This window comes from Quercus suber, unplaced genomic scaffold (genome assembly GCF_002906115.3).
Source record: "Quercus suber isolate HL8 unplaced genomic scaffold, Cork oak 2.0 scaffold_45, whole genome shotgun sequence".
Lineage (NCBI taxonomy): Eukaryota > Viridiplantae > Streptophyta > Magnoliopsida > Fagales > Fagaceae > Quercus > Quercus suber.
In genome coordinates this window covers 1,617,950-1,634,427 of record NW_027069510.1, presented here as the reverse complement: position 1 = coordinate 1,634,427, position 16,478 = coordinate 1,617,950, and the positions used below count along the sequence as shown (strand labels likewise).

The 16,478-nt window shown below is 34.4% G+C and overlaps 2 protein-coding genes and 1 pseudogene across 2 annotated transcripts; all 3 read left to right on the top strand.

Moving 5' to 3' along the window:
• Positions 1-297: 297 nt before the first annotated feature.
• Positions 298-3,360, top strand: LOC112037364 (receptor-like protein 15). The gene is made up of 7 exons (XM_065771502.1): positions 298-922; positions 1,103-1,258; positions 1,518-1,673; positions 1,909-1,983; positions 2,074-2,220; positions 3,162-3,218; positions 3,335-3,360. Exons 1-7 carry the CDS (start codon positions 544-546, stop codon positions 3,358-3,360), a joined length of 996 nt encoding a protein of 331 aa, XP_065627574.1. The 5' UTR covers positions 298-543.
• Positions 3,361-6,427: 3,067 nt separating this feature from the next.
• Positions 6,428-8,435, top strand: LOC112016173 (large ribosomal subunit protein uL2my, C-terminal part-like; annotated as a pseudogene).
• A 3,627-nt stretch (positions 8,436-12,062) lies between these two features.
• On the top strand, positions 12,063-15,665 carry LOC112004283 (cuscuta receptor 1). The gene is made up of 5 exons (XM_065771501.1): positions 12,063-12,129; positions 12,619-12,765; positions 12,885-13,081; positions 13,157-13,760; positions 14,190-15,665. Exons 1-5 carry the CDS (start codon positions 12,063-12,065, stop codon positions 15,593-15,595), a joined length of 2,421 nt encoding a protein of 806 aa, XP_065627573.1. The 3' UTR covers positions 15,596-15,665.
• The last annotated feature ends 813 nt before the right edge of the window (positions 15,666-16,478 follow it).

Sequence of the window (16,478 nt, the reverse complement as noted above, 5' to 3'; positions counted from 1 at the left end):
CCTTGCTTACCTTGGTATTAGTAGTGGATGTAGTTTCCTGCTTGTTGAATGGATTAGACAAAAACTAAGATAGAGAGGAACACATGAATGAATTAGATAGGGGAAAAAAAGTGTGTTATTTTCTTCTTCTTTTTTTCATTTTAATTTGGTAAATTCCTATAAAAGAGTGCAACAACACTATGAGATCAACAAAAATTCAAACTTCATTCGTGTACTATATCAGTAAGGCTATTGGTTCTTTTTACTTCCATCAATCAAAGTATCTATTCATCAAAAGAAAATAAATTATCTTCTTGCACCTTTTTTCATTTAGAAAAGATTGTAATCATAGCTGGCTGGAAAGACACCATGATGCGAACTGTGAAGTTTTAGTCCAAGTCATCTCAAATATTATATGAGAAAGTTGTGTGTAGTGGGTATATATAGGATGGTGGTGGTAGTGTTATTTCAACTCAAAATCTATTTTGCTCGGAAGTATACATCAGAGTTGAGCAAAAACATTGTCAGTCTTATTGTTATAGAAAATCAAAAAAGGAAAAAGTAATGGAGTTGGGACGTTATTGGTGGTGGCCGGTGGTGTTAGTTTTGGTTCATTTTGGCATGAATGGGTGCTTTGGTTGCTGGGAGCAAGAGAGAATTGCTCTCTTGCAATACAAAGCTTCCACTGTCAACTACACTGATGAATATCATTCCACACCTTGGGGCTCAGCCGACAAAGAGAGTGATTGCTGTGAGTGGAAAGGAGTCAAGTGCAGCCTCACTACTGGTCGTGTAATCAAGCTTGCTCTTAATAGTACTATTTATTGGAGTGGAGAAAGTGGGGGAGGTTGGTACTTTAATGCCTCTCTATTTCTTCCCTTTGAAGACCTCCAGTACCTCGATTTGAGTTGGAATTACATTCCTGGATGGGTCCCAAATGAAGGTACCAAGTTTTATATCCTAAGAAAAGTAGGTGGTATTTGTCGATTTTCTAATTTTGTCTATTATCTCTTTATTTTTTTAAATAGTCGAGAAAAAATTAGTTGTATGTTAAAAATCATTTTATACAGCTTTGTGGGAATATATAGTTGCAGATGTGAAAATTGAAGCATCTAAATTACAGGTTTTAAAAGATTCTCTGCATTGAGCAAGCTAGAGCTGCTTCACTTGGATGGTAATAGTTTCAATAACAGCATTCTTTCATCCTTGAGTGGAATTGCTTCCCTCAAGGAACTATATTTGGGGTCCAACAATTTGAATGGATCAATCCCCATCCAAGGTAAGTCTTTCGGGTAAAATTCTCATTAATTTGCAAAGGAAGGAAGAGTGCTTAATTCTTGAGTGTGTAAATGTTTTGGTTTCCCTCCTCCAACTAATCTATTTGACCAAAATAAATTGTTTGAAATTATATTTTCTTTTTTACCTTTTCTTTAAAAATAAATGTAGACCACAAATTAGTTGTATGTTAAGATTCATTTTGAACTGTTTTATGGGAATATATAGTTGCGGAAACGCAAATTGAAGCATCTAAATTGCAGATTTTGAAAGATTCTCTTTGTTGAGCAAGCTGGAGGTGCTTCACTTGGATTATAATAATTTCAATAACAGCGTTCTACAATACTTTAGTGGTATTGCGTCGCTCAAGCAACTAGATTTGAGTTACAACAATTTGAATGGATCAATCCACATCCAAGGTAAAATTATCACTAATTTGCAAATGAAGATTGGAATAATGTTTCATGCTCATTGAGAACGTAATATTTTTTATTTCTCTCCTATCAATCATTGAGATTTAAGCAAATAAATTTCACCTCCTTAGCTCTTTTAAATGAAAGTATTTATGCAACTGAAGTTCCTTTTTCTTTTTCTTTTTTTTTTTCCAATTATTTTTTTGTGTAATTTTTATTTATTTATTTATTTTTTTTGTAGAATTTAAAGCATTTAGCAACATGGAGGAACTTTACTTGAATGCCAATGAGATCAAAGACTTCGTGACAACAAACGGTATGATAGGTTGTATATGGATTAAAATCAAACACTTTCTTTATATGGTACCAACATCAATGTTTTGATATATTTTATTTTGCCGTATAGATTCAAACATTTTAAGTAAGCTGCAACTCCTAGACTTGAGTGAAACCAAAATCAGTATACGAATTCTTGAGTCATCGGCTGCCTTCCCATCGTTGAGGACATTATATCTCACATATAACAATTTGAAAGGATCGTTTACTACTAAAGGTAAGTTTATGCCATCGACATCAAGCTGGTGGTATTTTGCGTTATTTTTTTTGTCACTGGCATAATCGTAGAAAAGCATAAGCTATAATAAACATGTTTTAAATATTGATAATCAAATTTCTTGAAATTCAATAAAACTAAACTCGTTGGCTTTAGTAAGTATCATGATTTATTTTCGTCTTGCTAAAATGCTGTATTCAAAGTAAGAATTTTGAAATCTTTTCTAACTCAATCAATTTTAGGACAAAATAAATTCAAAAAAATGAATGTCATGGTTGTTAAACCCCTTTTTTAAGAAAATAACAAACGGAGTGAAGAAGTTTCAGGTATACTTTTATTTTCATGCTTTTGACATCCAACTCGTAAAAATGTTTAGAAAAAAGACAACAAGAAAAGATTGTAGTGAGACATTTACTGTTAAATTTGTGGACATTCTTGATATAAAAAATCCCAGATATACAAAAAGATTTTTATTTTTTTATTTTTAAACAACTGTTGAGGTTACATAGAGAGTCTAGATTACAAAAGTTTTGTAAGTAAAGGTATTGTAAATGTTTTACCACCAAAAAAAAAAAAAAAAAAAAAATTTTTTATGATTTCGTTGGGTTTGTTTATGTCATGATTAGTTGAATTTATCTGATTGGTTCATGATTATTGTTCCATTCTGATTATTTGTAATATTGCTTATCAATAAAACTGTAAAGTTTGCGCCTTTTTTTTTCTGTTTCTCTGCTTATTTGTGATACTTCAGCTCATTTGGTTTCTGGGGTCTTTTTAGTTTTTATTAGCATTATTGCCGTTTAATACAATGAAGCATGTATTTGTGTAAAAATGGCTTCTTGAGCTTTTGTTTTATAGTTTCCTGCAATTGAGCGGGGTGCAGTGAGTCCTTGGTTGTTGTGCGGTTTATTGAATCTGAATGTGTGTTACTGAATTCAAAGTTTTTGATGGTTGGTATGTTCTGAACCCAATTCCCCACAACTGTGCTAAGATGCCAGGTATTGAAAAACAGAGAGAAAACTGAATTGCTGAATCAATTCCTTTTACTGAAATGGAAAAAATGAAAAAGATACATTATGAATACCATGTCCTACTATTTATATACATGAAACAGAGTATAATAGGCCTAATAGGGAGTAACGGTTTTTCCCTCCAATAATAACAGAAAATTAACTGATTAGCCGTTTACAAGGAACCAATTGTAATGTGACATCTGTTACCTTCATTTGGTTCTTCTTCTGCATTTGTCACGTGCAATTCTCTTGAGACTTTCCCTCTTTCTTCTTTGTTCTGTCTAATTCACTATGTTCCCATTGTTGATTTTCATCAATTCTAATACTCCCCCTCAAGTCCTGAGTTGGAGAATCATGGACTTGAAGATGAGTTTCAGTTGGTGAGTGTGTCAACAAGTGCTGTGATGTGAAAATGTCTTGTAGACCCAACTTTTGTGTTAATCTCGTGAAGGAATTGAAGCCTAAAGCTTTGGTGAATACATCAGCTATCTGAGCATTTGAACTCACATGAAAAGTCTTTATCATACCTTCCAAAATTTTGTCTCGGTCCAGGTGACAGTCTACCTCAATATGTTTGGTCCTTTCATGAAATACTGGGTTAGCAGCTATATACAAAGCTGCTTGATTGTCACAAAAAAGCATAGCTGGTTTAGGATGTTCAATTCTTAGATCCTTAAGGAGCTGAAGTACCCAAGTTATTTCACATGCTACACTGGCCATTGCCCTGTATTCAGCCTCTGCTGATGATCTTGAAACAACCCCTTGTTTCTTTGATCTCCATGCTATCAAACACTCTCCCAAATACACTGCATAGCCTGTTAGGGACCTCCTTGTATCAGGGCAGCCAGCCCAATCAGCATCACAGAATGCTTTGATATGCAAATCAGATTTGCTTGAGAAGAAGAGACCCTTCCCTGGTGATCCTTTTATGTACTGAAGAATCCTGTGAGCAGCAAGAAGATGAGGCTCTCTAGGCTTTGAGACAAACTGACTCAACCTATGCACAGCATAAGTTATGTCAGGCGGTGTCAAGGTCAAGTAGAGTAGTCTCCCAATCAACCTTCTATACATTGCAGGATCTGTCAAAAGCTTCCCTTCATGTTTTGAAAGCCTTAAATTCTGCTCCATAGGAAATTTCACTGGTTTTGATCCAAGAAAACCAGTCTCCTTCAAGATTTCAAGTGCATACTTTCTCTGTGTCAAGCTGATACCTGCATCAGTCCTTGCAACCTCAAGTCCCAGAAAATACCTCAGAGAACCAAGGTCTTTCAGTCCAAATTTATCATCTAACAGCTTCTTCAATTTAGTCACACAATCAGGGTTGTTACCAGTAAGCAATAGGTCATCAACATACACCAAAAGTACTGTAAAAGAGTTCCCTTGAGTGTGAGTAAACATGGAGTAATCAGACTTGGATTGAACAAATCCCATTTGAAGAATGGTCTTGGAGAATTTGTCAAACCACTGTCTTGATGCCTGTTTAAGTCCATAGAGACTTTTGTTTAGTTTACACACCAGATGGCCCTCCTTGCTGTGAAAGCCTGGTGGGAGAGACATGAACACATCCTCATTCAGGTCACCATGCAAGAATGCATTGTTGACATCCATTTGGTGAAGGAACCAGCCATTCACAGCAGCCAAGGTGAGCACAATCCTCACTGATACAGACTTAGCAACAGGTGAAAAAGTCTCAGAATAATCCAATCCAAACTTCTGTGTGAAACCTTTAGCAACCAGCCGAGCCTTATATCTTTCAATGGTGCCATCAGGAAGGTATTTGACCCTATAAACCCATTTACAACCTATAGGTTTCTTACCAGGAGGCAAAGGTACCAAACTCCATGTATTGGTGACCTCTAGAGCTTCTATTTCCTTGTCCATGGCAGCCCTCCATTCAGGAAATTGCACTGCCTGATGGAATGAGGCAGGGTCTGAAGGAGTGGAATTAACTGCCATGACAAAAGACTTGAAAGTAGAGCCAAGATGAGAGTAGTTCAAATAATCTGAGATATCATATGGCAGGCCAGAATTGGGCTTAGAGCTGACAGATTTGCAAGCATACTGAGATAGGTAAGGAGGTGGCCTATGAGATCTAGTTGATTTCCTAAGAGGTGGAGGAAAACTAGAAGGAAAGGCAGTAGGGTTAAGGTCTGCAGAAGCAGATGGGGCACTAGGTGCTGCACTGGATGCAGTAGCAGGTGCTGCATCAGGTGCAACACCAGAGGCAGGAGAAGCTGCATTAGATGAGGCAGCAGGAGTAGGGTCTAAAGGAGTGGCAGTGGAGGATGCTGCAGGTAAGGGTGCATTAGATGATGTTGCACCTGGTGTTACATCAGGTGCATCACTAAAAAGAGGTAAGTTGCTAGAAATAGAATTATGAAAATCCAAGGAAGTGGAAGAAAATGGGTTATTAGGATCAACAGAACTAGGTAAGTCAGGAGTACAATGAGGAAAAACAAAATCTTCAAGGTAGGAAGTGGAAGGTTGTGAGGAAAGAGCATAGGGAAAAATGTGTTCATAGAAAACAATATTTCTGGAACTCAAAGCCAAGAACACAGATCGCGCCCAACTCATGTAGTTATCTTGACCAGTGAGAGGTTGCGATGTGAGCATGAGACCTGGATTTTCATTCGCAGGAAGAAAGAAAGGATTGTTTGCATATTCATCTGCAATTGTTGTATTTGAAGCAGGTACTGAATGTGCAGATTGAGATTGAGTGTTGGTTGTGGAATTGGAAGCCATAGATGAGAAAAGAAAACAGAACAAAGCACTAATTTTTGTTTGGGAACAGAGAAAAGAGAAGAAAGAAAGAAAACTCAGAGAAAGAGCTCTGATACCATATTGAAAAACAGAGAGAAAACTGAATTGCTGAATCAATTCCTTTTACGGAAATGGAAAAAATGAAAAAGATACATTATGAATACCATGTCCTACTATTTATATACATGAAACAGAGTATAATAGGCCTAATAGGGAGTAACGGTTTTTCCCTCCAATAATAACAGAAAATTAACTGATTAGCCGTTTACAAGGAACCAATTGTAATGTGACATCTGTCACCTTCATTTGGTTCTTCTTCTGCATTTGTCACGTGCAATTCTCTTGAGACTTTCCCTCTTTCTTCTTTGTTCTGTCTAATTCACTATGTTCCCATTGTTGATTTTCATCAATTCTAATACCAGGACTTCACTGACATGGATGGCATTATGCCATGTAGATATATTGTCAAAAAAAAATTGGGTATTTATATGTTGGTATTTTAAAAGATTTGATTTTTTTTGGACCCGAGTTTTAATACAAAGATTTGATGAATTTTTAACTTGGGGTGTCATATTCATGCATTATTTGCAGCAATTGCAACTGATTATGGTGATGCCAACGAACCTCCAAATGCATCAAGAGATTTTGGTGATTATCCCATGGATGATTTGGGTGCTAAAAATGACATAGATGAGAATGTAGTTCATGATGATCAACCCCTTATGAGGAAAACATTCATGTTACAATGACCTTGGTTTAGATGATTTAGTATGCTTGTGGCTTTGTTTGAAATGCTGTTATTTGCTTTGTGTTGTTTATGTGTATGTTTGTGGTGTTAGAAGTTAGAAATTTGTATTTGTAAGTTGTAACTTTGAACTATGAAATTTGTTAAAGTATTTGTAATTTGGTAGTTAGTAAGACCTGCCCTTTATTAGTAATTTGTGTCAAAATTTACTTTTTTCCAATGTTTCCTTAACATATTATGAAGATTATAATTATTGGTGTTTTGTTAACCAGAAAGTAGAATCTTATGGTCCCTGATCCGATTCCCAAACCCCTCTCACTAATCCTGTGTAGGATTCCCATCCTGACAACCTTGAGTACAACAAGCAAAATCAAACAATCCTAAACCCTGTAGGGCTTTGATCAATGGCTCTTCGGCGAGCTTCATCGAGCTTCTTTAACAACCTTCAACGATCCACCAATCTGCCCACAACAACATTGCTTCTCATTGCAATTTCTCCTCTGGTACTTTTCTTTTCCACAACTCTCTCTCTCTCTCTCTCTCTCTGTTTGGTTGCCGAGAAAATTGTCTACATTGACAGAAATTTATTTTTTATTTTTTTTAGAAAAGTGTATTTAGTGCTTGGTTGCTGAGAAAACTGAGGGCAAGAATAGTAATGAATTATTTTTCCCCCAAATTTTTAAGCTTAGTTGGTGTTTGGTTGTTGAGAGAAATTGAGGGAGGGAATGGAAACTTAAAATTTGAATCCTTTTTTTGGGTCAAATTTACTGTTTGGTTACAAAGAAAATGGCAAAAAGAATGAGAATTTGATTGTTATTCTTGTTATTATTTTTAATTCTGAATATGTGATGAACTCTAATTTTCTTGGCCAAATTGCTATATAAATCTCATTTGGGGTTTTGAATCCAAGTTTCTGCTTGGTTGCTGCGAAGTAAAAGAAAATTTGGAATTTCAATATTATTGTTGCTTTGTTTCTTGGGAAATAGTTCTGCTTAAGTCAAATTTTCAGTCATAGTTGTGAGAAGCTAGTTTGGCATTTTCAAAGTGAAAAGACTAAGAATTCAACCAAAGTAGCCTTGCTAAATGTGTTAGGCTTAATTCTATATGAGTGCATTGCTTTATGAAACTAATCAGAATGCAAACTTTTTGTACAAAATCTTATTGTTCTTTGGTTCAATTTTCATAGATGTAGTTGGCACTCATAGTTTGCGTGAGAGCATGATGAACCAGATGCTTCATCTTGACGTAAATTCACAAATTGGGAGTTGTATGCCACTTGCTGCTATGCGTATTGGAACAATGATCCACAACATTGAGGTCACCCGGGTCAAGGTGGCAAGCTAGTTCGAGCTGCAGGAACTTGTGCAAAGATCTTGAAAGGGCCGACGTCTAGATACTGTTTAATTAAACTGCCTTTAGGTGCTGAGAAGTTGATTGATTCACGGTGCCAGGCCACAATTGGTATGGTGTCAAACCCAAGCCATGGGGCTCAAAAGCTCAGGAAGGCTGGGCAAAGCTGGTGGTTGGGGCGAAGACGAGTAGTTTGAGGAGTGGCTATGAATCCAATAGATCATCCTCATGGTGGAGGTGAGGGTAGAAGCAAGAGTAGTAGGAATCATGGAAGGTGTTCTCTTACTCCTTGGGGAAAGCCATGTAAGTCTGGGTACAAGTCTGGACCCCTGAAGCGCAGAAAGTAGTGTCGATAAATTATTTTTTTGAGATTCTACTCTAGAATCTAGTTTTCTTTTCATGCTTCTCAAATGCAATTAATACTAGGGTCACAACATTTCTCACAACTCTAAGGTGGCAAACTATGAATGACTGCTTATTAATTTTATATGAACTCATCATATTTTTCTACTACACAGAATCCATCAAATCAGAATTATAGCACAAAAAGTTGTGGTCATATTATATATATTAGATTATGCTAACATGACAATACACATGACAGTCTATGTGACGAAAATAATATCTTATGTTAGCTGTTAGCAAGGTCAGCATTTTACATATATCACTTAACAATATGAACTATTTTGACACAATACCAAAAGTTTGGAAACTAAACTGATATATTTGAAATGTTAGAGACCAAATTGACACACGATCTAAAGATTAGGGATGAAAATAATAATTTACCTTTAAAATCTATATAAAACATAAGACATTTAACTTTTGGTTTACCTCATTGTATATATATATATATATATATTTTAACGAATTAGAAATCTATCCTAATGTGCTCCCCTTGACCCTCTCTCAATCCCAAGCTCAAAGGCTTGGGGGGTGGGGGGACGTTTCACTATCATCCGGCCTATTAGGTGGGTGGTTACCGGTTACCACCACCATATTGCATTTTTTTCATATAAGCTTTTGAGCATTCACAATTTTATATAGATTGAGATTGAGTGTTGGTTGTGGAATCGGAAGCCATAGATGAGAAAAGAAAACAGAAGAAAGCACTAATTTTTTTTGTTTGGGAACCGAGAAAAGAGAAGAAAGAAAGAAAACTCAGAGAAAAAGCTCTGATACCATATTGAGAAACAGAGAGAAAAATGAATTGTGGAATCAATTCCTTTTACTGAATTGGAAAAATGAAACTTAATACATTATGAATACTATATCCTACTATTTATATACATGAAACAGAGCATAATAGGCCTAATAGGGAGTAACGGTTTTTCCCTCCAATAATAACAGAATTTTAACTAATTAACCGTTTCACAAGGAACCAATTGTAATGTGACATCTGTCACCTTCGTTTGGCTCTTCTTCTGCATTTGTCACGTGCAATTCTTTTCCTTCTTTCTTCTTTGTTCTGTCTAATTCACCATGTTCCATTTGTTGACTTTCATCAATTCTAATAAAGATTTTTATTTTATTTTTTTTTAAACCACTGTTGAGGTTACATAGAGAGTCTAGATTACAAAAGTTTTGTAAGTAAAGGTATTGTAAATGTTTTGTATTTAGTGGATTTTTTAAGATATTGAATCCACTCGAGTGCTTTTTCCTTTAGAAAAGTTCTTCATAATTTTCCACCTCGTTACCAAATATATGTTTCTTTTTCTATTTTTATTATTATTGCTTTTAGATTTGGTTTGTTATAATTGTGATTAAGGTAACTATTTGTGCTTTCTAGTTGGAATACAAAGTAACTTTTTTTGAGAAATAATTATAATATGCTGCTAACCCCGCAGCTCGAACCCTTTCTCTCCTAGACTTCTAAGCACTTTGTGCATGGGGAGATGCCAATTCAGCTACAAGGCCTTTGGTGGAATAAGAAGTAACTTGATCAACTAATCCATTACTTAATTACTTTAGGGTTTATATCTAGATACTTTAATTGGCATGAGAGTGTAGGTAAACTTAGTTAGGAATAAATTCTAAGCAACGGCAGATAGTAAAGGTAAACTTAGTTACTTAATTACAACTAGTAATTGATTGCACTAATCCCTTTTTCTTACCAGCTTCCAGTTCCAAGTTGAGCCACCAACCAGAAGTCCAACCTTTCTTTGACACTTTAGGGCCACTTGAAAATTTTGGAATTGCCCTTTTGATTCCTAGCACTGAGCTACAAGAAAGATCACTCAATATATCTATGTGTGATCTTTCTGTTAACATTACACATAGATCCAAATTAATATAAATAGTAAAGGTGGATATTTTCTAAATATTTCTTGAAATTTTAGGCTTGCCAAATCTTATAATATATTAAAGTAAAGACTTAAAAAATATAAAAAGTAGATCCTAGTTAAATTCTTAATTTAAACTGTCATATCTAAGTCTAATATTACTGAGAGACTCAACTAAAGTATTCAATAAAAAGTAGCCACCTCGTGTATAAAGAAGATAGACATTTGATGCAACCACTGCTTGTAGGACTAACATTTATTATAGTATATGTATTTCTTTTTTTGGTTAAAATTAGATTTTAACTTGAAACCACCAAAGTATAGAGAAACTATGTAATTCACTTAAGTATATGATAAAATGTGGTCATGAAGTAGAGAGAAAAGATAGCCACTTGGCGCGACCATGACTTTTATGACCCATCTTTTATCATATAGTATACTAGTTGCTGACACATGTAATGCACCTGAAAGTATGACAAAAAAATTTATATATGATATATGTTTGATTAATAACTATTGAGTTGCTTTTTTATTACGAAAAATGAGGAATTCTAAATAATTTAAACCGGAAAAATTGCATTGACGTCCCTCCTAATTTTAGATTGTACATTAACCCCTTTTACTTTCAAAATAAATTGCACTCACCTCCCCTACACTGTAGCAAGCACCATTAAATCCACTAACGGAACCTTTCAAAATAGATTGCGCTCACCATTAACCGGATATTTAAGCTTTTTACTTTCACTTTCTATTGATAATTCCCATTTTACACTCACTTAAAAATGGTAAAATTTCCACTTTACCCTTATTCACACATATCAATATTTCTGTGTGGTATCTTGATGTGTTTTGCAATTAGTACTTCATATATATATTTTCATGTTCTATCATATCGATCACTTTTTTATTAATTTAAATACATCTATTTTTTTTTTTTTAAGTAACTTGATCAACTAATCCATTACTTAATTACTTTAGGGTTTATATCTAGATACTTTAATTGGCATGAGAGTGTAGGTAAACTTAGTTAGGAATAAATTCTAAGCAACGGCAGATAGTAAAGGTAAACTTAGTTACTTAATTACAACTAGTAATTGATTGCACTAATCCCTTTTTCTTACCAGCTTCCGGTTCCAAGTTGAGCCACCAACCAGAAGTCCAACCTTTCTTTGACACTTTAGGGCCACTTGAAAATTTTGGAATTGCCCTTTTGATTCCTAGCACTGAGCTACAAGAAAGATCACTCAATATATCTATGTGTGATCTTTCTGTTAACATTACACATAGATCCAAATTAATATAAATAGTAAAGGTGGATATTTTCTAAATATTTCTTGAAATTTTAGGCTTGCCAAATCTTATAATATATTAAAGTAAAGACTTAAAAAATATAAAAAGTAGATCCTAGTTAAATTCTTAATTTAAACTGTCATATCTAAGTCTAATATTACTGAGAGACTCAACTAAAGTATTCAATAAAAAGTAGCCACCTCGTGTATAAAGAAGATAGACATTTGATGCAACCACTGCTTGTAGGACTAACATTTATTATAGTATATGTATTTCTTTTTTTGGTTAAAATTAGATTTTAACTTGAAACCACCAAAGTATAGAGAAACTATGTAATTCACTTAAGTATATGATAAAATGTGGTCATGAAGTAGAGAGAAAAGATAGCCACTTGGCGCAACCATGACTTTTATGACCCATCTTTTATCATATAGTATACTAGTTGCTGACACATGTAATGCACCTGAAAGTACGACAAAAAAATTTATATATGATATATGTTTGATTAATAACTATTGAGTTGCTTTTTTATTAAGAAAAATGAGGAATTCTAAATAATTTAAACCGGAAAAATTGCATTGACGTCCCTCCTAATTTTAGATTGTACATTAACCCCTTTTACTTTCAAAATAAATTGCACTCACCTCCCCTACACTGTAACAAGCACCATTAAATCCACTAACGGAACCTTTCAAAATAGATTGCACTCACCATTAACCGGATATTTAAGCTTTTTACTTTCACTTTCTATTGATAATTCCCATTTTACACTCACTTAAAAATGGTAAAATTTCCACTTTACCCTTATTCACACATATCAATATTTCTGTGTGGTATCTTGATATGTTTTGCAATTAGTACTTCATTATATTTTATTATTTTCATGTTCTATAATATCGATCACTTTTTTATTAATTTAAATACATCTAAATTTTATTTTATTTTATGGTTGTTATAGAGTTGGGTAAACTAAACAACCTTGAGCAGCTGTATTTGGAAGGTTCATCGATTGATAAAAGCTTTCTTCATAAAATTGGAGTTGTGACTTCTCTTAATGTATTGACAATGAGCAGCTGTGAACTGAAGGGCACCTTACCCACCCAAGGTAGGGATTTTGTTTTTTTTTTTTTCCACAATGATACTGCTTAGAATAATTAGAATAGTCTCTTTAAAAAAGAATAATTACAATGGTAGAACCTAATAACTAATTATCTCATTTTACAGGCTGGTGTGACCTTAAGAATCTCCAAGAGATAGACCTCAGTCAAAATAAATTGAAAGGGATATTGCCTTCGTGTACGGTGAACTTGACATCACTTAAAATATTGGATCTCTCTTATAATCACTTGGATGGGAACATCGTCCAGTCCCAACTATCAAGTTTGACAACACTTGAGTACCTTTCTTTCTCAAATAACAACATCTTCATCCCATTCACATTCTCCTTCCTTTTCAACCTCTCCAGTCTTAAGATCCTATTAAGTGATAACAATATATTAGCTTTGGAACCTGACTCTCTTACTTTGATTCCAACCTTCCAATTAAAGGTTTTCAGTTTCTCGAATTGTTCATATAACATGCACAATAGCACACCCCCCAGATTTCTTCATTACCAATATGATTTGCGAATAATTGATCTCTCTCACAACAAGCTGGTTGGGCAGTTTCCCAACTGGTTGTTAGAGAATAATACAAGATTGGAGATTTTTATTCTAAAAAATAACTCTTTCAAAGGGCCTTTCTTAGTGCCATATGATATTCGTCCCAGCGTTTTGAGCATAGATATTTCAGATAATTACTTACATGGTCCAATTCCCACAAACCTTGGTCTAATTTTTCCAAATTTAAATTATTTAAACATGTCTATAAATAAATTTCAGGGCAGTATTCCTTCCTCTTTTGGGAATTTGATTTTCTTACAGCGTCTAGACTTGTTAGGGAATAATTTCTCAGGATCAATACCAATGCATTTCATAATGGGTTGCTACCAGTTAGAACTTCTCATATTATCACACAATAGCTTTAGTGGCCAAATATTTCCTACCAATTCTAATTTGACTAATCTATGTTCTTTACATTTGGACAACAATCACTTCTCAGGCATGCTTCCCACATGGATGGGGAACATGTCATCTTTAGAAGATATTATTATGGCCAACAATCATTTAGAAGGTCCCATTCCAATCGAGTTATGCAAACTCATTAATCTTCAATTTTTTGACCTCTCTGACAACAATTTGTTTGGCTCTGTTCCATCATGCTTCAATTCCTTAAATATAAGATTTTTTCAATTAAATAAAAATTGTTTGAGTGGTCCAATTCCAAGTGCTTTCCAAAATAACTCCAATTTACTTTCATTGAATCTTCGAGATAACCATCTAACTGGCAACATTCCCAATTGGATTGGCAACCTCTCATCATTGAGAATTCTCCTCTTGAAAGAGAATCAATTAGGAGGCCAGATTCCAATTCAATTGTGCCTTTTGCAGAACTTAAACATTTTGGATCTTTCCTACAATAAATTTGTAGGTCCAATACCTCACTGTTTGGGTATATTTCCTACCAATTCTAATTTGACTAATCTATGTTCTTTACATTTGGACAACAATCACTTCTCAGGCATGCTTCCCACATGGATGGGGAACATGTCATCTTTAGAAGATATTATTATGGCCAACAATCATTTAGAAGGTCCCATTCCAATCGAGTTATGCAAACTCATTAATCTTCAATTTTTTGACCTCTCTGACAACAATTTGTTTGGCTCTGTTCCATCATGCTTCAATTCCTTAAATATAAGATTTTTTCAATTAAATAAAAATTGTTTGAGTGGTCCAATTCCAAGTGCTTTCCAAAATAACTCCAATTTACTTTCATTGAATCTTCGAGATAACCATCTAACTGGCAACATTCCCAATTGGATTGGCAACCTCTCATCATTGAGAATTCTCCTCTTGAAAGAGAATCAATTAGGAGGCCAGATTCCAATTCAATTGTGCCTTTTGCAGAACTTAAACATTTTGGATCTTTCCTACAATAAATTTGTAGGTCCAATACCTCACTGTTTGGGTAACATTACTTTTGATCCATCAACCCAGAAACCTTCTTTAGGAGGTTCATATTCATGGGGAACTTATGACATGAGTTTGTCATTATATTTGAAGACAAAACTAATAAATACTGAAGATCCAAATTATGGCATATATATGCTCAACGTAGGTTTGTATGTTGATGAAGAAGTAGAGTTCGCAACAAAAAGCAGAACTTACTCCTACAAGGGTGACATCCTTGAGTACATGTTTGGAATTGACCTCTCCTGCAACAACCTAGCTGGTAAAATCCCACCAGAACTTGGTAGGATAAACAGCTACATTCGTGCATTGAACTTGTCACACAACAATCTATCTGGACCAATTCCTATATCATTCTCAAATCTAAAGCAGATAGAAAGGCTGGATCTTTCCTACAACAATTTGAATGGTAAAATACCACCTCAGTTGACGGAATTGACCTCTCTAGCGGTCTTTAGTGTGGCACACAACAACTTATCAGGCACAACACCAGAGAGAAAAAATCAATTTGGAACATTTGATGAAAGCAGTTATGATGGGAACCCTCTCCTGTGTGGACCTCCATTACAGAATAGTTGCACCAAAATGAGACCACCATCTACAATGCCAGTGGATAATAAGGGGGAAGAAGGTAATAGTTTTATGGACATGGGTGTATTCTACATAAGCTTTGTGGTGGCTTACATAACAGTCTTGTTGGGAATTGTTGCAGTTCTTTACATAAATTCATACTGGCGTAGGGCATGGTTTAACCTCATTGGAGTGTGTATTGACACTTGCTACTGTTTTGTTGTGATTCATTACCGCAAGTGGTTCAGTTTCAGCCTTTCATTGCTACTGTTTTGTTGTGGTTCATTACCATAAGTTGTTCAATTTCAGGATTACATAGCATTGCATATTAATGATTATGTGTTTGTGTGTCTCTTCTTTTTGGATTTTGAGTCCGAAGATTGAATCTTAATACTATGTTGTGAAAATTTTGTATTTGTTGTGTAATTTTAATGGACTTAGTTGTGTTTTGTTTTGTTTGTTTATTGTTTGCATTAATTGAATAAGTGAGTTGTACAAAGATAGAGAAATATACCTTCCCCAAAGGGGCTGGGAGACTAGCCATGAAGTGATAGGTAATGGCAAGGAAATCTTAAAATCTTGCAAATTCTTTCAAAAAATTTGTTAACTCTCTTTTTACCTCACAAAGTTTGGCTCCAAAAAAATGGCTACAACTCAACTCAGTATCTTTTTATTAAATATGAATTTTGAGTTTTTGACAAATCCCACACTAGATTACATTTTCTTCTAACATCCTTCATGCTTGAAAATTTTTTAGAAAATCAAGGATCAATAGCTATGTTATCTATGAATTTTTAGATTTCAAGTTTTTGGTAATGTAAGATTATGCATAAAAAATAAGTTTATGAATCAAATAATAAATAACATTCAATTGTCATAAAATTTGGCATGTATTTTAAGAATATAAAAAACATGCAATCCAACAATTATATTTTCAAAATATGTAATTATGTTAACTTTTTTAGTGAGTGTTGTAGCCATTAGCTTCAAACATGTTTGGAGTCAAGCCTTGTTGCCATGAACTCTATCAAATTGCATCTAACATGCTCATGAATTCACAATGCTCAAAACCAGAATAGGGACACATCCAATCATGTCAGATCTAACAACACCTAAAAAAAGCTAGAAAAAACCAATTGAATAATGTTTAACTTTGTAAAAGCTTCACTACATATTT

Coding starts and splice junctions, on each gene's coding strand:
- LOC112037364 (XM_065771502.1), top strand. CDS start 544: ATGGAGTTGGGACGTTATTGGTGGTGGCCGGTGGTGTTAGTTTTGGTT. Junction 923..1,102: donor TGGATGGGTCCCAAATGAAG/GTACCAAGTTTT, acceptor TCTAAATTACAG/GTTTTAAAAGATTCTCTGCA. Junction 2,221..3,161: donor AGGATCGTTTACTACTAAAG/GTAAGTTTATGC, acceptor CTGAATTCAAAG/TTTTTGATGGTTGGTATGTT.
- LOC112004283 (XM_065771501.1), top strand. CDS start 12,063: ATGACTTTTATGACCCATCTTTTATCATATAGTATACTAGTTGCTGAC. Junction 12,130..12,618: donor CACATGTAATGCACCTGAAA/GTACGACAAAAA, acceptor TGGTTGTTATAG/AGTTGGGTAAACTAAACAAC. Junction 13,082..13,156: donor TTTCTTTCTCAAATAACAAC/ATCTTCATCCCA, acceptor GATAACAATATA/TTAGCTTTGGAACCTGACTC.